At 43.1% G+C, this 23,018-nt stretch overlaps 1 protein-coding gene across 2 annotated transcripts in view; it reads left to right on the top strand.

Annotated features, from left to right (window-relative positions):
• The window catches only part of TMPRSS13 (transmembrane serine protease 13), a 103,813-nt gene extending 82,362 nt beyond the window's left edge, over positions 1–21,451 (top strand). For both annotated transcript variants that reach the window (XM_030220433.1, XM_030220434.1), the window contains exons 9-13: positions 1,345–1,520; positions 6,336–6,434; positions 15,763–15,905; positions 16,188–16,340; positions 20,643–21,451. In XM_030220433.1, coding sequence (XP_030076293.1) covers positions 1,345–1,520; positions 6,336–6,434; positions 15,763–15,905; positions 16,188–16,340; positions 20,643–20,669 — 598 coding nt within the window. In that variant the 3' untranslated portion in view covers positions 20,670–21,451. The remainder of the gene's footprint in view (positions 1–1,344; positions 1,521–6,335; positions 6,435–15,762; positions 15,906–16,187; positions 16,341–20,642) is intronic.
• Positions 21,452–23,018: the final 1,567 nt, after the last annotated feature.

Below are 23,018 nucleotides of genomic sequence, written 5' to 3'. Positions count from 1 at the left end.
ATGAGAAGGGCAGCAGAGTTTTGAACCGACTGGAGAGGGGAGAGGTGACTAAGTGGGAGGCCAGCTAGAAGCAGATTGCAGTAGTCTAAACGAGAGGTGACAAGGGTGTGGATGAGGGTTTTGGTAGAGTGCTCGGAAAGAAAGGGGCGGATTTTACGGATGTTGTAAAGAAAGAAACGACAGGTCTTGGCAATCTGCTGGATATGAGCAGAGAAGGAGAGAGAAGAGTCAAAGATGACCCCAAGGTTTCGAGCTGAGGAGACAGGGAGAATGAGAGATCCATCAACAGAAATAGAAAACGGGGGGAGCGGGGAGTAGGTGAAGACAAGTTTGTGATTTTGGAAGAGTATAGAAAGGTGGGGGTGGAGTGGGGGAAGAAAAAGAGATAACACTGGGAATAGCATAAAGACTGAAAAACGTGCAAGACCTGCTCATCCAGAAGGGACAGTTTAGTTCAGGCTTGTTCAACCTTTTTCTATCAGGGGCCACATTTTATATTAGGTAGCATTTGATATTATGTAACATTTGGAGGGCCAAAACACGCACCATCATTTTTTGACACATGTTTCGTGAAATAGTGGAAAAATACAGTGGTGCATTGTCCCCTTCCCAGCCTTCACCCAGTCTCTCTCTCTCTCTCTCTCATGTACCCCCCTCCTCCAGTCTTCATCCAGTCTCTTTACCCTCACCTGGCTTTAGCTGCAGAAGAAACCATGGGATTCCTGCTTCCTCACCGTGACACAGCTCTCTACAAGCTTAGGTCATGTGGTGCTGGAAGTTCAGGTTGGTCTCGTGAGACTTGAAACTGTAAGACTAACCTGAAACTCTGGCACCACATGGCTCAAACTTATAAAGAGCTGAGTCATGGCGAGGAAGCAGAAATCCTACTGTAAGCATCACAAGAATTGCTAAGCTTCTGACGGCCAGATTCTTGGTGGGCTGGATTCTGGCCCATGGGCCATAGATTGGACAAGCCTGATCTAGTTTATGGTTTGATTTAAAAGGGTAGAGTGACTAGATGACAGTAACCTACCATGATATGAGTGACAGTAGGTCCACCTGCTCACTGGGTAGGAGTCCAATCCAGACAGGACATCAAAAGGCTGGAGGAAAACATCAGAAGAAGAGCAATAAAACAAACGGTGGAGGAATCAAGGCATCTGTCCTGTCTTCTCTTTCTACTCTTAAATTATGACAAATGGAAGGAAAGGACTTTTAGGTCAGCAAGGAGGTGAAAGACTGGCTGCTGTGCAGCTGAGGATGAGGGGCTTGACATTTTTGTACAAATGTTCTCACTATATGCACCTGGCTGTGACACTGTTTCTATTAATTTTTTCTTTTCAGCAACACACAATATTACCCTGCCAACTGGCGAGTCTATGCAGGAATTATCGACCAGAGCAAGCTCAACAACCGGGCAGAAGTTGCTGATATTATAGTGCATGATGATTATAATGATGCAACACATGACTTTGACATTGCTCTGATTAAACTCAGAAGTCCCTATTCTTTCATGGGAGGTAAGGTTTTCTTTAGCTTCTTCTTACATAAATAGGAAAGTGGAAGAGTATATATTTTGTTCAGTGTTTGTTGAGGTAGGAGACTATTAAACTAAATTCATTATGGTTTGGTATGCAACCTGCTCTAAATTCAGAATGTTACTGCAGAAATACCACAATTACCTATTACTATGCTTAATCTGATCTGCTAATCTATATGCTAATATCAAACTTGAGTTTATTCCCAAGTGACTGCTGCCAGCAGAAGCTGCTTCTGCTGCTGGGTGAACTGGGACTGTGAGTATTGATTTGCTTTATGTGTCTATATGAGTGGTCAAGTGTTTGCTGAGCCAAATAATGTTTAAAGAAATTAGATATTGTTTGGCTGTGAGAAGCCATTAAAGTTGTGGTGTTTGATTTCCATATTCCTCCCCCAGTTCCCACCTACCCCCAGGCACATTCTCTGGTAAATAGACTGCTACCCCAATTAAGTTAGGAGGGAAAATTAGGAAGCAATTAGTGTGATTCACATCAATAAGTGAGTAACTCCAGCCTTATTATTAGATTAATTGTAGTCTGATTTTAGTATTAGATTAATTGTAGTCCAACACAAAATACACCAAATAAATGTGAGGGACTTTAAATTTAGCTATGCATCCTCACTCCCTTTAAGCCTTTAAATAACTAACAATAACTTAAAATTCAGGCAGCAGTCCAGCAGTGAGTTGGGGGCTAGGGCTATAAATTCTTTTACATCAGCTGGCACATGGTGAGAGATCCTATGTGCACAGCTAGTACAAACAGCTCCTGGCTCTCAGAGAACAAATCCAATCTGTGGAGGCCACAGTTACACACTTGGAAGAGCTGAGGGAGCTAGAGATGTATATAGAGGGGGCTCTCAGGGACATAGTCGAACAGTCCCAGCTATTCTGCTGTCCTAACTTCAGTATATAGTTATCTGGGTAATGGCACTGCATATTGGCTGTACCCAGATAACTTCTGGTTGCATCATGACACAACACTCAGACTACTTCAACATTATCTGGATAGTTCCAGGGCAGTCAGTAAAACTTTTCAGCAGCATTGAGACTCAATGGCTGGCCCTAGTGAGTAGTACTTATCTGGGTAGAAGCCATACCTATTCAGATAAGGACCACTAAATACTGGGCCCTGTGGTACTGGGATACAAATAGTAGTCACATGACATGGCAGGTCAAATTGGTACAGATCTGGTGTTATATGCTAAGAATGGCATAGCTAAACAGGAAACAAGTTCTGTAGGAAACAAACTACACTTTGGAATCTTTATGGATAGAAATTCCAAGGATGACAGGGAAGAGTATAGTAGTGGGGATATATTAATAGCCACCTGCCCAGGATGAGGAAGCAGACTGTAGCATGTTAACAGATATTGGGAAGACTAATAAAATTGGCAATAGGATACAATACAATAGTAATAAGAGACTTCAGTTATCCAAGTATTGATTGGGTAAATGTCACATCAGGACATGCAAGAATGATACAATTCCTAGGTGCCATAAACAACTGCTTCATGCAGCAGCTATTCACGGAACTGACAAGAATATTAATTAGTTTGGATCTAGTTTTCAGTAGATTGCAGGGCCTGGTGCAAAGGGTAAAAGTGGTAGATCTACTTGACAATAATTTTGTCATAACACTGGAAAGAAGACACTAAGGAAAGTGCTGTGGAATTTAATTTAAAAAATGAAGACAATAATAAAAACAGGAAATTAAAAAGGAAAACAAAAACAAGCTAAAAGGACCAGTTGTCAGGATTAAAAGTTTGTATGATGTGTGGACATTATTTAAAAATACCATTATGGAAGCCCAGATAAAATATATTCTATGCATTAAAAAAAAATCAAATCAAAGGAAGACCAAGAAATTGGCAGTGTGGTTCAATGGTGAAGTGAAGAGGCAGTTAAAGCCAAAAGGGAATCTTTAAAAAAAATGGAAAATTCAAAGTATCGGCATTCGCAGATGATCTTTTGGTACATTTGGTCAACCCAACTGAGTCCCTGACAGCTTTAATGGATAGTTTAGCAGAATATGGGGAGTTCTCTGGTTTCAAATTAAATTTGGATAAATCTTTGGCATTACCCACATAACAATTGGTGAGGCGGTTGTGGGTAGGTCAATTTCCTTTGAAGGGAGCTTCCCGGTGCTTTCCTTATCTAGGTATAAAACTTCCATATAGGGCCTTCCTGATTCATGATTTGAATATATTTCACCTTTTAGATTATACTAAACAATGTTTTACGCAATGGGCTTCAATGCCATTGTCATTATATGGCAGAATTCAGTTATTCCGGATGATCCTCTTTCCTAAGTGGTTGTACGTTCTACAATTATTGCCCATCAAGCTGGTAACTAGAGACTTGTTATCTTTGCGTAAATTGATATCTAATTTTTGCTGGCAAGGGAAACAAACCACGTCTACCATTTAGGTGTTTACAAGGCTCTTGGTAACAGGGAGGTCTCGGGCTTCCAGATATGTGAAAGTATAATTTGGTCCCAGGTCTTCATATTTATCTAACAAGAAACCTGCCAGTGATACCTTAATCGGCCTTCCTCCCAATGTCTCTAAATAATTTATCATTTTCTTCCAGAATGTTTGAATAATTGGTCACATCCAAAACGCTTGGATAAAAGAGTTAACTTCCCAACGACATTTCTGACATATTGGAGAGTCCGTCCCTCCCGCCTTAAAGACCCTCTCTTGAGTAAAATTTGCCCTATGCAACACTCTAAAGTTACATTCACGTAATTTGCCGTTCACCGAACCTGATGGGATCCGACCAGGGGCGTAGCTACGGGTGGGCCTGGATGGGCTTTTGATCTGGAAAGCGGAGATGGTGGGAAATGTATAATTTTGGGGGTGTGGATTGGCGACCAGGCTCCTTCATATTGGCAGTGGAGGAATAGGTTTCATACCATGATGTTAATGGAACTACAATATGCACGCTCTTCTTATAAGAAGAAACAAAGGTTTTTGGCCATCTGGGACAATTATCTCCAGTCCATGTCGCATAGAGCTCGCAGCCTTGTATTGAATTCCTTTTAATTTCTATACCATTTGGGGATACACTTGTGGAGGAACTCCATGGTGGGAGGGGAGAGGGGATGGGGAAGTCCGGATCGCACTCAAGGATAGAATGAGGGGTGTTTTTTGGAATGCAGAGTCAGGGTTGGGTGGGGTCAGATGATTTTAGGTTTGCAGGGTACATTGGTAAATTTGGGGAGAAGTTAGCTTTACGACACCTTGAGGTGTATAGGAAAAATGTTGGGGGTGTTATAAGAAACCAAACATCCTCCTTCTTTTTGGGTGTTGATTGTGAGCTTATGAGACATACACTCGAGAGATGGGTAGTACTGACATAGGAAGGGAGGAGACGGGGCCTGGCAAGTATGATATCTTGGAGGTAGCTGTCTCAGGGTTCAAAATAACTTTCTGATGGTTGAGAATATATCATTTGGCCGAAGTTTGGGAAGGGAAGGGGTGGGGTAGGGTTGTGGGAGATTAGATATAAAATTGGGGACGATTGGCAACTAGAATGCTGTAATTCACTTGATGTTTTATAAACGGCTGAACTGTTGTTAATGAGGTTTGTAATTGAATCGTCCAATAAAAAGATTTAGACATAAAAAAAATGGAAAGTACACCCAAATAAGGAAAATAGGGATAGCATAAGCACTGTCAAGTTAGATGTAAAACAATAACAAGATAGGCAAAGACAGAATTTGAAAAGAGCATAGAGGCAATCCTTTTTGAAGCACATTTAAAACAGAAAGCCAATGAGGGAATCCACTGAACTACTAGATGACCAAGAGGTAAAAAGACAAGTGGAGGAGCAGTCTAATGACTAGTGCAGTGGGTCGGGAACTGGGTTCAATTCTCACTGTAGCTCCTTGTGATTTTGGGCAAGTCACTTAGGGGCCCTTTTACAAGGCTGCGGTAAAAACTGGCCTGTAGTAGTGTGGGTGCATATTTTGGTTGCACGCTGGGCCACTTTTTACCATGACTGGGAAAAAGACCATTTTTTAATGGGCCAGGAAATGGGCGTGTGCAAAAATGAAAACTAGCGCATGCCGATTTATGGCCTGAGCCCTTACTGCCAGCCATTGACTTAGCAATAAGGGCTCACGCGCTACTCGTGCGGTGACCATGCAGCACACGCCAACATGGCTGCACAGCTGAGTACTGTCAGGAACGCCTCTGTGGTAGAAAAATATTTTCTACTGCAATATGTGGCGTACACCAAACTCAGAACTACTGCCGGGTGCACGTGCTACCCCGGCAATAGTGCCGATTGGCACATTGCCATTGTAAAGATATGATTTACATTAAAAAGCTTGATCTCAACCAAAATAAATGAAATTACATCAATGTACAGAACATATAGATTTGCCAAAATATGTCAAATATTTTCAGAAAAAGAGTAAATATTAAAATAACACAGTGGCCACTGGCTATCTGGGATGGTAAAGAGATGCTGCTTCAGGTGCCTTGAGGGAATGGTGGGAAGTCCATGTTCCTGGAGAAGGTTAGTTTTTCTAGAACTGCACTTATCAAGAAGATAGTCAGAGCCTCCATCTGGGTTTTCTTCAGAGGTACAGCACTTCTTGCTAATTAACCTTTTCCTGAAACTTTGTGGATTTCCATGTGTATAGTACTGGTGTGTGATCAATCTGCTTAATAGATTCTGGGACATGGATGCAGATTCTGGGAAAGCCAGGTTTCCACTACATTGGCAGTCAGATTTCTGGACTGTAAAGTATTTTAGGTCATAATTGTGCTGTTTTATCTTGTTACAGCTAATATACAGCCTGCATGTCTACCCATGACTGGTCAGAACTTTGTGGAAGGACAACAGTGTTGGATCTCTGGTTTTGGGAAAACCAATTCAATTTCAAGTAAGAGACCATCCGTTTATGGAGCTGTAGTGGTGATGAATGGAGACTGCAAGTGGAGATTTTCCATTAGTCTATAGCCAAATCCCCCTCAGTTAAAAATACATGGAAAAGGTGAACTTCATTTGAAGGGGCTGCAGAAGGTTTTGTGTTTATTTACAAATTTGCTCTACACGTCTTATGCTCTTCCAATAAAATCAAAGTGTTTTGGATTGGGGTTTTTTTTTTATCAAGAGCCCAGGTGTTTTAGGTTGAGAGCAGGATAATCAATCACCTCCAAATATATCAGAGGGTTTATTTCAATTTTAAATTACAAAGCTTAGTAATGGTGCTGGATTAACTACGGTGCTGGTAAGAACTTTAGCAGAACATGACAAGACTGAACTAGTTTGCAGGCAGAGATAGTGGAAGACAGCACTGTAAGGGAATCTAAATATGCTTGGATCAGATTGAAAAGACAGAGGTCAGCCCAGATTGGTAAACAGCATCAAGGAATGCAGGGAGCTGCTAGTGTAGGAATTTTAGAGTGCATAATTTTTTATTGTAGTGTAGGAATTTGATATCTTCATCTTCCCAAGCTGGTAGAGAATCAGAGAAGAAAACAGTTGGCTAGCCTGGGTGATCCAACTTACTTTATTTGCTATTGTGTTGTAAGATGGTTGTTGCAGGGTCAATGAGAGCGGAAGGGGGGCAAAATTCCTCAGGCCTGTCCTCCAAGGGGGGGAGGGCGGGCTCAGGCCTGGCGCCGGCAAGCTTCTTCCTGCCTGCTTCCAGGTCTGTCCTCTCCTGCTCCTGCATGCCTTTCCATAGTCTAGTATCTTCCCTTCCCTTCCTTTCCGTTCTCTTTACTTCCATGCCCTTCTCTGCTTCACTTCTCTAGGCCCCCAAAGGGTTAAGGTGCATATCATTGAATTTTGAAGATGGACATAGTTCTCTTTTGAAAATGAGCCTGTATGTTACTATGTTACTCTTATTCTTGTGTTGGATTGTTAATAAGATTGGGTAGTCCTGTAATTGAGGTTTGCTATAAACTCATTCATGAAAGTTTGTTTAACTTTCAGTCTAGCAGGATTTGGAATTCTATTCCAGTTCAGCTATGGGCACTTCCTAATTATATTATGTTTAGGAAAGTAGTGAAAACCTACTTATGTAGCAAATATATGGAAAATTTGTAGTAAATGCTTGATGCCATATTAGTTGTTCTAACTGGATGTAACCTGCTTTGATTCCAGGTTGATTTAGGCATGATATAAAAACAGGAATAGAATAGAATGATGTCCCCTTCTACTCCCTACTCCTCCTGGTGGCCAAAATATCCCTTTCCCTTTTCTACTCCCACCCCAGGTGGTCAGCATCTTCCTTTCCCTTCTCTATCCCCCCTCAGGTGGTCAGTATCTCTTCTTCCTCTCTCTACCTATATCCCTACATCAGGAGACCAGGCTGTCTCCTGTTTAGAGCTAACCCCCCCCCCCCCATAAATTTTGTTGCCCTAGATCAGAAGTTTTCAACCCAATCCTCAGGGCACACCTAGCCAGTTGGGGTTTTCAGGATATCTCCTTGGCTGGGTATGCCCGAAGACTGGGTTGAAAACCCCTGCCCTGGATGGATGCCTAGTCTGCCTAGTGGCAGGGGCTGGCTCTACATACCACATAGAAGATTCTAAAATACATGTGAGAAGGACGTCCATTTGTGATGTACTAACTTGAATGTCCATGTTCTGAGCTGGACATCAGGGACACTGAGAGGGGAGGAGCAGGGGGTTAAAATTCTCTTGGGCCCGGCACTGGGGTCTGTCTCTCTCGTGCTCCTGACAGGAGAGAGACACAATCACCCGAGTCCCAACAGGAGTAGGAGAGAGACAGACTTTGGCCCCGGGCCCCCCTTAGAGGCTGGGGAGGAGCAGACACAGTTGGATTCATGGCTCCTGGTTTGGCTGGAGAGGATCCCCAAGCCCTGCTGGTAGAAGCTTTCCCTCCAGTGCTGTTCACCGCATTGCCTGCCCTGCTTCCGCTCATGTCGCACATGCTTGGTTTTGATGAAACTGAGCATGTGAGACATGAGGAGAAGCAGCTGCACTGGGCAGGCAGTTAAGTGGACAACAGCACTGGAGGGGAGGCTTCTCTATTGGCGGGGCTTGAGGACCCCCGCCAGCCAAGGTATGTGGAGTTACAGCGGGGGGCAAGGAGGTGGGGCAGAATGTGCCCCTCCACTTTGGGCTCCAGCCCCCCCCCCCCAATATGGCCTGGCTATGCGGTGTCCGGGGGGCAGCAGCAGCGGCAATGGCATCCTGGGGTGGGGCGGTGTCCTGGGGTGGGGCGGTGTCCTGGAGGGGGAGGGGCAGCCTTGGGCCTGACTCACACTCTCAGCAGCCCTACTGGACATCCTTTCTGCCGCTCCACATTAACTAAGTAACTTTATTATAATATCCAAGATCTGTGGTCATATTTTTGACATTGACAAATTGGATATGCAAAATCAAGAATACCTAATCATTTTCCATTAAGAAAAAAATTCTTTAGAGTGGATAAAGTGATTGTTATTGTGGGAGATAAGTGGGTGGGGATGCTGTGCTTGTTGACTCCTTACTATTCCTGTGTGTTCTCTGACCTTGACACTACCCCTCATTCTATAACAGGATGCATAAAGACAGGCAAAAATTGTGCACACATGTTTATAGAATCCTAGCACATATGCATATATATGTACAATTATGTGTATAAGTGCTCAGAGGTATTCTTTAATACAGGCCTTGACAAATTTTCATTAAATTTAGGAGCCAGCATCTTTCTCGCTTCTCTTTTCTCACCCTTCCAACATTGCCCCCAGTGAAGTTTGGGGGGAGGGAGAGGTTTGGAACCCCCTCTTAGATTAGCAGTAGCTCTTTTAGAAATTGACTTACTAAGATTTTTTTTTCTATTTTGTGCCCTGGGCAAAGAAACTTTAATAAATCAGTTTCTTAATGTGCCTCTGCTAATCAATTGCAGAAGTCAACAGTCTTCCTTCCCAAAGCATGCTGTCATCTGTGTGACAGCACCCTCTTGATAGGTGAAGCAAAGAGGCAATTGCCTCTTTGTTTTACCTATTATCATAGCCTGGGTGTCTATCAGTTTCTCTCTCATAACCCCCCCCATCTTAACCCAGTCTATATGTCTCTTCTCATAACCCTCCCCCCTCCCACTTTCCCCAATCTCTCTTGTGCCTCCCCTCCAGCTCAAGTATATGGAGATCCCGATCACCGTGCAGGGTGGAGAGAAGCAGTTACAGGTAGCACAGCAGTAGGGGAAAAATATCAGTGGTATGAAATTTCTAGGCACCATGGCAACCTGGCGCCCAGGATATGTCGAGCCCTGCTTTAATATATACAAACACCAGTCTTAGCATTGGGGAGGAACATAGGCAGGGACAACATGTGTGTTACATGCTGAAGTGCTGCATTTAGGCACTAATGTACGCCATCTAGCATAAGTGGGCATGCCAAAATGTAGGCATGTTGTTGCTGATTTATGCTAGTATTCTAGAATGTTGCGTACATAATTGCCATGATAGAATTAGCACACTACTCTCTTAATTCTGACACCTAACTTTGGCGCCCAGTTATAGAATTGCCGCCATGAGGAAAGATTAATGTTTGGAAGAGGAGAAAGATTATTTTGTTGAGTTTTATTTAGGATTTTCGTTCCTAGTTATGTACTGAATGAATGAATGAATTTCACAACCAATTAGGATTTTTTTTGAGAGTACAAAAAAAATCAATGTTTGTTACTCAAGAGTCATCAGTGCAGAAAAGACACAAAAATTGAGATACCAAACAAGCTAGGGGAGGGGTGAGAATGTACTATAGGAGGGGTGTCCAACCTCGGCCCTCGCCAGGTTGGGTTTCCAGGATTTCCCCAATGAATATGCATGAGATTTATTTGCATATAATGGAGGCAGTGCATGCAGATAGACGTCATGCATATTCATTGGGAAAATCCTGAAAACTCAACTAGATTGAGGCCCTCGATGATCAAGGTTGGACAACCCTGCTCTAGAGGAAGTGGTGTTTGTCTGGTGTTTATCCAATAAACATCTATTTTTTCATTTTTCATTTATTTACTTATTTATTTGTATTAGGATGTTTTATCAGTTAAAACCTAATATCAGGATGGATTGTCCGTGGGAGAGGTGGTGTACTCCCTGGCTGTTGAAAAATCTTGAGCCCCGAGGAGTATAGATGGCCACCATGACTGGGCAGAAAGGTTTCTGGTTCCTGGCAGGGGAGTGACCCAGAGAATTGGCATGGAGCAAGTGCATGGACTCCAACTCAGAATGTAGTAGTTTTGGGAGGGAGTGCCATGATTAGTTGGGAAGATCTCATCTCTACATCCAGAATAGCTTCATTGGCAGGAGTCACTAATGATGGTGAAACCTGAGTGATAATAATGCTGGATCTGGTATGGCTTGTGATACGTAATTTTGGAACAGTTTAGATTGGGCAGTTTAAATAACCAAATAAATATTTCGATTGAAAAATCTTCTGAATATACTATGGTCCAAGCTAAAAAGTTTGAAAACTCAGAAGAAAATCTGAATTATTGCAGATGTTGAATAACTATTTGACTGAGATTGTGAGAAAGAGATCTTGCCAGCTTTGACTAAACTATTATACTTTCCATTCTCAGTCTCTGAGACTCAGCTTCAAGATTCATTGGTCTCACCTGATAGTTAGGAGGACTCTCAAAACTGGGAGACTCAGAATTCTCATTTACAGAAAGTCACCTTAATTGGAACTTTTTCCTCTATGGTGGACCATGATGTTTTATTGAGAAACTTCTTTAAAACTAGATTTAAGTTATGCTGTGAATTGAAGATATGGATATTTCCCAAGCTTCTAAGAGCTAATCAAAAAAGGAGGAAGCAGTTTCTGTTAATGCGGTCTCATGTATATCAGATTGGAACCCAATTGCTTTTGAAATTTCAATGTAAGTGTATTATGGTGTATAATGCTGTGAAATAAGTATTTGTTGAGCCATCAAACTTATCATCCTTCTTAAGTGATAAGATCCCATCTGTGACTGCACTTTGTAATAGGAAACTTATGTCTCTTGCAGAAGAACATCCGGTGTAACGTCTACTAGTTATTGTGGGGGGTCTTTTATGAGGCGTTGGTAAGCCCAATGCTAAATTGGGACTAACGCTGGCCCAATGTGGCCACCGGCAGAAGTTCTGCCCCAAGCATGCACCATTTCCAGGGGAAAAAGAAAACTCCTGGAAATGGCTTGTCTGGGGTTTTTTTTACCCACTGTGGTAAAAAGGGCCCTGGCGTGCAGGGAAAATGGCCCCCACCACTAACACAGGGCCATTTTTCTTTTTTAATTCTTTAAAAATCAAGGAAAATTGTTTTTGGGACAAAAAATTCAAATCTTTCCTGACCTTGCAAAAGAAACACAAAAAAGACGTCAACAGTTTCTGATGATGAAACCTGGTGTCCTTCAGTTAGGGGCTACCTTTTTTTTGAGGTTTCCCTGTAAATGTGTGGTAAAATATCAATCGATAAAATACGTCTTCTTTGAACCTACCCAACTAACAGCTTTTTTAACATCTAAGAATAAGTAGGGGTAGAATATTCTCTCTTGATGTAATAAAAATAGAACCGATAAATTAAGATGTCATGCAAGCTATTTCTTTAATGATGTTTATAATTTAAATGTTAATTCCATTGTGAACCCTCTTGAATCCATATAGAGGACTTGAGCAAATATGGCAACATTTTTCTGGGGTAAATTTGTGTTGTGATGTAATATGTGCTGATATTTTCTTTTCTGTACAAGTTGTATACTTGAAATGATTAATAAACGTATAAATTAAAAAAACTTATTTATAAATTTATAGATTTTACAAGCTTTACAACTTGAACAAGAAAAGTCAGACTTATATAAGTTTAAGGAAATTATATAATTAAAGAAAACCATTTTACGTCTTGCACTAGATCACCAATAGTGGGGGGTAGGAGCCGTTATAAACTCAGGAAATGAGATTTAAACAATAAAAAATAAAGAAAAGCTTAACACTTTGTCCACCAAAAATTAATACATTTCTTTTAACCATAGATCTTAACCGTGTGAGTCCAACAAGTTTCACAATTTTTTTTGATCAATAAATTGTTTTAAATGGTCAGGTAGGAGAAAAACATATTTAACTCCCAAATATTTTATATTACATTTACAGGGGTAATTTAAATTAAATGTAGCACCCAAGGCTATCGCTGCTGATCTTAATGCAACAAATTCTTTTCTCCTCTCTTGGGTTTGCTCGGTAACATCGGGAAAAACCCACATTTTCCCCCCATAAAAGGGTGTTTGTAAATGTTTTAAAGCCATTCTTCTCACAGCTTCTTGATCTTGCTGAAGAATAAATGATACAAGCAATGTTTGTCTCTCTGTTACTGATATCAAAGATCTCCTTGAATTTGAGGAAAATTCTGTGAATCTTCTTTACTTTTTTTTCTGAGGCAAATAATATATCTTATTTAAAGGCGGTATATTTTCCGGAGAATACTTTAAATTTTCAATCAAATGTCGTTTAAATATGTCCAAAGGAGTATACACAGATGTTCGTGGAAAATTCAACAAACGAAGGTTTAACCTTCGATTGTAGTTCTCAAATTGTTCCAATTTACTGTGTATCAATGTATTATCCTTTATCAATTGCAAAGAAACTTCCTTTATTTTATTCGTTTCTTCATTCAAAGAGTTTATCTACTTCATTTTTCATCGATGTGAATGCCGTAGACAAATTTTAACAGTACTTACAAGTGTTTCTACTTGGCCTGTTGAGTTCATCAGCGCAGGGCCATTTTTCCGCAGCTTGGTAGAAGGAACCCTGTATGATGAGCAGCTGATCTAGTTAGGGTTATTTTTGCTTTTGGTGTTGCTTTTTTCCCTTTTATTTCATCTCTCCATGTTGTACTGCTCTGTCCCTTATATAGTGGACTATAATTGAAGCTTTAGTGTACTTTTCTTTTCGCCTTTTTCTGTACCTATATACTAATTGTGTATATAGCTCTTAATTTTTGGTCAGTTTTCACTGAGATGTATCACATTTAAATTTCATTTTTACAAAGTTCAAAAAACCTCCTAAAATCAGAAGACATAGCTAGTCTTAAAGAATGATGGCATGATTCTGGGATGAGTGGGGATGAAAACTGCTAAAGGCAACATCAAACATTTCCAAAATAATTTCCTTGTCTCGTCCCCTCCATAAACTAAACAGATTACCACCCCCCCCTAAAAAAAAGGAACCTATAGTGGGAACAGAAGGAAACCTTAAACTAAAGCCCAGGGGAAACCATGGCCTGCATGTGGACTGGCTTTCAGGTTTTGAGCAAAAAACGATGGTGAGTGAGGGTCCCAAGGCTGCCTCTATCAATGTCTTCTGAAATATATACCCTGACTCATAACTTCCAGGACAACTGACCGGAGGGAACGTGGTCATCAATCCTTCCCTTATCCTTGTTCCCTGTACCCTTTCCCCCTCATTCTATAACAGGTTGCTTAAAGATAGGCACCAATTGCATTTGTAAATTACAGAGTATTATCACTTCTATACATGACTTACAGTTAAATGCATACGTGCCAACTGCTCGCTCAGTGGTATTCTATAACATGCGTGCACAACTGCTGTAGCACATAAATGCAAGGAGGTGGTCAGGAGGAGGAGCATGGGTGGGGCATGGGAGTGTCCAATGTTTACGTACTTAGGGGCCCTTTTACTAAGCGTCGGTAAGCCCAATGCAGGCCTACTGTTTGCTATTCAAGAACTACCATTGTATCTTCTATTTTTGCAGCACCGGTACTTACCCAGCAGTAATTGCTGCCCGGCTACTTCCAGGTTAGTGCGGGAGCCCTTACCACCACCTCAATGGGTGGTGGCAAGTGCTGCCCCCAAAATGTCCATATGGCAAGTGGTTCACTTACCGCATGGCCATTTCTTTTTGACCAGAAAGATGGCCTTTTACCCGCTGTGGTAAAAGGGGACCTCAGCACACGTCAAAAACACTCGCTGATGCTAACGCAGGCCCCCTTTTACCATGGCTTAGTAAAAGGACCCCTTAAAGCTAATGATGTGGTGTAGGTGGATATGCCTCAGGGCTGGCTCAAGGGACTATGTGCCCTCCCCATCACCCACAATCCATTATCTCCCCATCTCTCTCAAGTCCCCCCCACCCTCACCCACTGGTGATAAAGGGTACCAAAATTCCAGTCTGGCATCCCACTGCAGCTCCTTGTGATTCTAGGCAAATCACTTAACCCTCCATTGCCTCAGGTACAAATAAGTACCTGCATATACTATGTAAAACGCTTTGAATGTAGTTGCAAAAACCACAGAAAGGCGACATATCAAGTCCCATTCCCTTTTCCTCTCCACCCCCATGCTGTGGAAACCGAACTGCAGGCAGAAGAGAAGCAGGGGAGGGGATGGAAGAAAGAGGGAGAGATACAGGACTGAGATTTTGGCGCCTTTTATCACTGGTGCTCTGAGCCAGTGCCTCACCTGGTCTATAGGTTGAACTGGCCTTGGTGTGCCTAAATGTAGGTGTGTAGATGCCAAATTATGCTAGTAGCCCACAGGGGTGTAGCTACGTGGGGCCACGGGGGCACGGGCCCCCATAGATTTGACCCTGGCCCCCCTGCCGCCAACCCCTTTGACCCCCCCCCCCGCCGCCAACCCGCCGTCGGGTACCTTTGCTGGCAGGGGTCCCCAACCCCCGCCAGCCGAAGTCCTCTTCTCCGGCGCAGCCGCATTCCTGGTCTGCAAGGGCAGGCTTCTGTTTCTGTGAGTCTGACGTCCTGCTGGGGGGGGGGGGTCAAAGGTGGTGGTGGCGGTGGGGAGGTCAAAAAGGTGGGGTGGGGTTTAAAAATGGCGAGGTCAGCGGCACCGGGGGGGCTAAAATGTGCCCCCTCACTTCGGGCTCTGGACCCCCCTCCCGCCGAAGTCTGGCTACGCCCCTGGTAGCCCATAAGAATATTTACACATGGAAGTGTTTTTCTAGAACAGGCTCACAGCCCGTGTAATTTGGGGGTATAACTTGTGGCACTCAGTTATAGAATTCCCCCCCCCCCCCCTTTTACTCTCAGCCTCCAGGACAGGCAGCCTACAGTCCTTGCCTTATCCCTGATCTTTTTTCTTTATCTAGTGTTTTGGTTTTGCTAATGTTTGTATCCTGAAGGGCTTTGGTTGTAAATATACCAGTAAAATAATTGAATAACACGACTGGTAATAATTGTTATAACATGATTGGTGTAGGAGTGAACAATAGATGAATATACTTGTTTTTTTTGGATATTTAAAGAATATACATCCCCAATCATGATGGAGACAGAAGTGCGTTTGATTGGTACGTCAACCTGTAATCGGCTCAGTGCTTATAATGGAGATATCACTGCCAGGATGATGTGTGCAGGCTACCTGCAGGGAGGAAAAGATGCCTGCCAGGTGAGACATCTGACCATTATTTGTCTGTCTGGAAGCTCATGTTATTCTAGGCCAGTGCTTATTAATCTTTTTCTGGCCACAACCCCCATGATCATGGCCAAATATATTGTGTGACTCCCTGGAGGAGTAGAACAATGATGCACCTATGGAGAGCTCACTCAGGTTGTTGTCCCAAATGTGGATTTTGTGACTCCATTTGGGGATCTGACCCACACTTTCAGGAGCTCTGTTCTAGGTCTTTCATTAATAGTGCCAACTGTTAATCTGATTATCGTGTTTCAGGGAGACAGCGGTGGACCACTGGTTTGTGAGCAGAATGATCGATGGTACCTGACTGGTGTGACAAGCTGGGGGGATGGATGTGGGGAGAGAAACAAGCCAGGTGTCTATTCAAAAGTCACAGAGTTCCTCCCCTGGATCTACAGCAAAATGGAGGTGAGTTTAATGGGAACCAGACAGTGTAGATGGAGGGCAGCACAGCAAAAGAGCCTGCAGCAGGCGAGTTACAGAGCAAGTGAGTGGTGGATGGGGTGCTGAGAATCTGTGGAACTGGTGCAGCAGGGAAAACAAGTACATGGAAGGAAGCGGAGAGGAAGTATTTAGACATGTTCATTGGGCAACATTAATTTGGGAAGCAACAAGTTTTTTAATTTAAAGATCATTTTATTTGCATATTGAAAAACATTGAAAGAGGCATATTTGTAAAGTTGGAGGTACATATAAAAGTGATGACCACTGTAGTACAATTGCATTCGGGTCCACATGATGGTCCAACTCTTTTCTATCAGATATGTATAATTTATACATCAACATTTACCTGGCATTAGTACATTGACAGCTGACATGTATTTGAAACGTTTAATAAGGTGTGGGCATGCCTGACTGTTTTATCACAACCCTAACCAATGACTGCTGGAAACTGGCAGAGGGTGACTGGATGGACAACTCAACACAAGCCGTGGTTTACCCACTTCCTCTAAGCCCCGACTCCATGTCACCTGTTGGAGAATGAAAATTAGGGGTGTGCATTTGTTTAGAACAATTACAATTTATTAGATTTGATATTCTGCCCATCAAATAAAGGTCCAGGCAGTTTACAATTAAAAAAAAAAAAATCCGAAAGAACTCCATTTCAAATAGGAAAGCTCATACATACAAATTCACACATCCAGAAATCTCAGCAGGAATCTAACGGACAGTCCAGAGGCCTGAGCTACAATCCAAATGCTTGTCTGAAAAAATATGTTTACAATTTCATTTTAAATAATTTGATGGGAAATGTCAGTTTTTAACCTGAAACAGCAGTAAAAAAAAAAAATGCTCTTAAAACTGGCCTCTTTGAAGGAACAAAGTACCCGCATATAATATATGTAAACCACTTTGGATGTACCACAAGAAGCTGAAATATCAAATGCATGACCTTACCTTACGCCTTACTAGGGCTGAGTGCCTAATTGTATACATACTATTTCACTGATATCTAAATTTAGGAGTCTAAACATTGGCTTGCAACAAGGACAGATTTAGGGCAAGGAAAATTAATTAGGAACTTAGCACTGATTTTCAGCACTGGGCTCATAACTTAGGCTCATAAATCTAGGCAAATGAATGGTAGGCCTAAATTTATAAGCACAACTTTTCAAGCTCCTAAATCAAAGCAGTTTACATTTATTATATAAAGGTACTATCTCTGTCCCTAGTGGGCCCACAATCCAAGGGGTCCTTTTACCAACAGCGTACCAAGGGCAGGGCGGGCTGCTACGGATGCAGGCAGCAAGGGGGTGTGTGGCTGTCGGCTCTGTCAGTCCCCTGCCCTCTCTAATGTTACTTCCTGTTCTGGGGCAAGGGACCGGCAGAGCCGACAGCCACGCGCCTGCTCCGATCACCCCCTTTCTGGGAGGAAAGGTCTGGTAATGTGCTTGGGGGAGGTGTGGGATGCACTTCAGGGGGGATGGGTGACACACTGGGGGGGGGGGGGGGTGCAGTGGCGACCTGCCCCAGGTGGCGAACAGGCTAGGACCACCACTGCCTTTTACTAAGCTGCGGTAAAAAGTGACCTTAGTGCACCCATACACAGGTTTTTTCCACACATTAAAGCCATTTTAGTGCAGCCAAAAAATGGCTGATTTTCTGTTTTTTCTATTAATGGCCATGTGCTAATGTTGCCATTAGAATACGGCCATTAAAAAAAATTAGCATGCGAGCACTTACCGACAATGATTTTGTAGGTAGTAAGAGCTTACACGCTAATCCCATAATAATCAGCGCGTGGTAATGTAACTGTGCTAACTAATTAGTGCAGAAATGCCTACTCTCCACCCCCAGATATGCTCCCTTCACGATAAAAATATATTTTGGCATGTGGTTTGCAAGTGTAGATTAGGAACTTACCACAGGATGCCCGATCGTGTCCTACGGTAAATCATTTTAAGCTGTGGTAAGCGTGCGCTAGTGCTTACCGCAGCTTAGTAAAGGACTCTTAAGTTTTTGTACCCGGGGCAATGGAGGGCTAAGCTGACAAATTAGGGAGTGACAGCTGACAAATTATGTTCCTAGATTTGACTGAAAATAGGGCATATATTTAGGAGCTTGGCCTTTTCTGAATATCAGACCCTCACATTTCTAATTTTTTTCTGTTTCATCAATAGCAGTGGCATATTTATACAAGGTGTATGTGTTACGTATACACCCCCTGTAAGACCCGGCTCCCTGGCCCCCATCCTGTACCTTGAAATCATCTCTGCTTCAGTCTTCACCTGACCAGTGGCAGTGGCACTCAGAGGCTGCCTGCGGCCTGCACTGGGACTGCCTCTCTGAACCGTCCTGCCACTTCTGACGCAACTTCCTGTTTTGTGAAAGGCAGAACGGTTCAGAGAGGAAGTCCAAGTGTAGGCCGCAGGCCGCCTATGAGTGTCACTGCCCAGGTGAAGAGAGGATTTTAAGGTACCAGGAGGGGGGGGGGCATGAGAGATGGGGGGGCAATGCAGGAGATGCACTCCCTGTAAAAATTTCCTGGCTATGCCACTGATTAATAGTGCACACTACTTATCAATAGATGCATTATTGCAGAAGAGTGCACAATAGTGCACACTGTGCAATACGGCACACAATTTCAGTAACTGTCCTGCTTATTTTCGAAGGAGAAGGGCGCCCATCTTCCGACACAAATTGGGAGATGGGCGTCCTTCTCCTAAGGTCGCCCAAATCGGCATAATTGAAAGCCGACTTTGGGCGTCCTCAACTGCTTTCTGTCGCAGGGACGACCAAAGTTTAAGGGGGCATGTCGGCAGTGTACCAAAGGCGGGGTGGGGGCGTGGTTAACAGATGGGCGTCCTCGGCCGATAATGGAAAAAAGAAGGGCATCCCTGATGAGCATTTGGCCGACTTTACTTGGTCCATTTTCTTTCACGACCAAGCATCAAAAAGGTGCCTGAACTGACCAGATGACCATCGGAGGGAATCGGGGATGACCTCCCCTGACTTCCCCAGTGGACACTAACCACCTCCCACACCGAAATAAACAACTTCAAAAACTTTTGTCTTTTTTTTTTTAGAGTATGTCCTTCGCTATGCCTCCGTCCATGTGATGGCAGTTGAGGACATCCAAAATGTGGATGTTTCTGTGAGAAGGACATCCATGCCTTTGCTATGCCTCTGACAACCTCTTTATTTATTTGGATTTTGGATCACAAATAGCAGCAGTGGGATTTGAACCAGCCACCTCTGGATTGCAAGACCAGTGCTCTAACCACTAGGCCACTCCTTCACTCTACTCCCTTGAAATTTGGCCATCCCTGTGTGTGGGGGGGGGGGGGGGGCATTATGCAGGTCCCTGGGGGGGAGAGATATGTTTGTGTCAGCAGAGGCATCAAGAAGGCGTGGACGTCCTTCTTTCAAACATTTTGGACGTCCTCAACTGCCCCCCCCCCCACAGGGATGGCCAAATTTCAAGGGAGTGGAGTAGAGTGGAGGAGTGGCCTAGTGGTTAGAGCACTAGTCTTGTAATCTAGAGGTGGCTGATTCAAATCCCACTGCTGCTACTTGTGATCCAAAATCCAAATAAATAAATAAAGAGGGTGTTGGAGGCATAGCAAAGGCATGGATGTCCTTCTCACAGAAACATCCACATTTTGGACGTCCTCAACTGCCACCACTTCCCCTCCTTAGGAAGGAAATCATGTGCAAATAAGCAATTTCCTTCATGCATGCCCGTTCCTTTCCAGATCGGGAAGGGCTTTTTTCCATTCAGTTAGTGGGACCAGTGCACTACGAATGCTGGCTCCTCCCATGACCAAATGGCTTGGATTTGGTCGTTTCTGAGATGGATGTCCTCACTTTTCATTATCGCTGAAAACCGGGGACGAACATCTCTAAGGTCGACCTAAATTTCATGATTTGGGCGTCCCCGACTGTATTATCGAAATGAAAGATGGACGTTCATCTTGTTTTGATAATACGGGTTGCCCCACCCCTTTACAGGGCCATCCTTAGAGATGGGCGCCCATAGAGATAGGCGCCCCTGTTCGATTATCCCCCTCCACGTGAACTATTTTCAATATTGCACCTGAAAGAAAAAAAATGTTTTAAAATCCCCAACAAAACAATAAGATGGGAAACTAATGAAAATGAAATTTTTGGCCTGCACACCCCTATTGGAAACTAGGCTAGGTGGACCCAGTGTAGTGATCCTTACATTCATTTTGTGCTAAGATACCCTCTCATTTTTCTCTTTCACAGCTGGGGAAATCATTTGTAAGCAGCTGAGCCCATTTGTTCTAGGCCAGGATGTCGAGCACACACTCACGGTGAAAGGGATGTGAACCTGGCGAGTTACTGGCATATAACGTCTCATTTTTATTTATAAGCAGTTGAAACAACGAAAAATGGTACCAGATCTTAGCAAGTGGCAATTTCCATGTTCCACTTCAACCACTGTGGGAAAAAGAAAGGAAGTTCCAAAAGATTCCTGCTTGAGGAAAAAAAAAGTTCCCGATCGGTGACCTGGCCTTACCTGGCAGAAAATCACCACTGTTTATAAATCCTTCCTTGTTGGTCTGTGCTCATGTCTCCTTGGCAGGAGCCCACGTTGTGACATGAAGAGACTTTCTTGTAACATTTTTCTACCTACTGCTAGTGTACAAAAGCACTGTGCCACCATGCCTCCTGGGGTGTACAAGCTCCCTTCATCATAATAGTCCACAGAAAGACTCCATGCTGTACATGCACAGAAATCACTGTATGACAACTACAAAGAGAGCTGGAATTTGTTCAGGGAATGTGCTCATGAAAAAGATGTACAGATTATCTCTGGAAAATACCCTTTAGCAATTTTCCTCCCTTTAGTAAATCCATCTGCTGAGCAGTACCAGTCCGGGATATCTGTGTAATTACTGCATGCTCTCTTCGGGGACCCTAGGAAGCTGAGTAGGACCTCACAGCCTATATAAAACTGAGATTGAAGAATATTATTTTTTTAAAGACAGGTGATGCACTTTTTTTTCAGTTAAACTGTTTATTTAAACAAGTGTCTATCAGGGGAATTGACAGTAACTCAAATATCCTAACAGAATACAGTGATACAGAACATGGTGCCCAAGCTGAGCGAGTCCAAAACGGCCAGGAAGAGGAATTGAACTTTAATAGGCCTGATATTAAATAGGAGATTTGGGATGGCAGTTAAAAAAAAAAAGACACTGTTTTAGAAAATGAACAAAATGTAACTGACTGTGATGCATAGGAAAAGGTGGGACATGAGGACGGTGGTTTTCTATCTGGGCTGTTTATTCAATGCCCCATTACTCTCCTTGTCTCGTGCATTCACACAGGTTTGGTGTAGTCCATTTCAGGCTGTTTTTTTTGTTTTGTTACATTTGTACCCCGCGCTTTCCCACTCATGGCAGGCTTAATCTGTCCCCCTGATTGCATCATTTTAGCACCTTAATGTAGATACCATTTGCACTCTAAGATTGTAGCATATTAGCACTCATATTCACACACATAATATCCACATGCGTGCGTGTTAGTATTCTGTAATCTTAGCGCCTAAATATAAGTGCATGATAGCATGTGTGTAAGTGCTGGTGGGGCACTAAGTGGTGTTCCACAATCTTAGCGTGCGACCCACATAGCATGCAACTGGAAGGAGGGATGCACGTGGGTGGAGCATGGGTGAGTTCGACAATTAGGCACGTAATTTATAGAATACTGCGTTATGTGCTAAAGTGCAGGAAAAGAAGAAGATATTCCCCTAGCATAAATTGTGCAGTCAATAAGGAAAAGATAGGGGAGGACCAATCAAAACCAACACCTGGTCAAACAATAATGAAAAAAATATATAAAATGTATTGAACACAAAAAACAGACTCGACACAGATATAAAAGCAACAAAAAGAGAGTGGGAAAACTGTGTCCCTGGTGGGGGAGGATTTCAGGAGACAGTTGTCAGAGTTGACCTTGGAGCAGCTGAGGACGCTCATGGAGCAGACCTGCCTATAAACTCTTGAGATGAGCATTTCCGATATTGTGTATTTTTGTAGCTTTTATATATGAAATTGAGGGTTTTCCTTCCTTCAGACTAGCTACACTAATGTTATTGACTCCTGAGGCAGGCGCCTGTGTGCCAAAATGCAATCTGCGTCAAATCTGTTTTATGTTTTCAACAAATTTTTTAATTATTGTTTGATTGTTGGTTTTAATTGGTCCTCCCCTATCTTTTTCTTTTTGGCTTCATTTGCTAAAGTGGAACTTTTATGCACTAACAATTACACCTGCCTTTTTCATGGTGTAACTGATACTGACTCACACTGTATTTTATAACAGAATCCGGGTTCCCAGATGTTGTTATAGAATTCACAGTCAGGGCCTTGCATTTTAGCACCCAAATGTGGGTGACTATTATAGAATTGCCCCCATGTCTATTTGTACACTGGAGCTTGAAATTATACCCCTCCTGGCAGTGCCGTAGCGAGGGCGGCTGACACCCGGGGCGGGTCGCCGCTGCGCCCCCCCCCCAGGGTGCAGCACGGCGTGCACCCTCCCCCCCGGAGCGCATTCTTACATTGAATTAGGAAGCAAGGGGCGGGCGAGAGGGCCGATCCGCCCCCGAGTGCACAT

Source organism: Microcaecilia unicolor, chromosome 12 (genome assembly GCF_901765095.1).
Source record: "Microcaecilia unicolor chromosome 12, aMicUni1.1, whole genome shotgun sequence".
Classification (NCBI taxonomy): Eukaryota; Metazoa; Chordata; class Amphibia; order Gymnophiona; family Siphonopidae; genus Microcaecilia; species Microcaecilia unicolor.
This window is presented reverse-complemented; position numbering and strand designations above follow the sequence as displayed.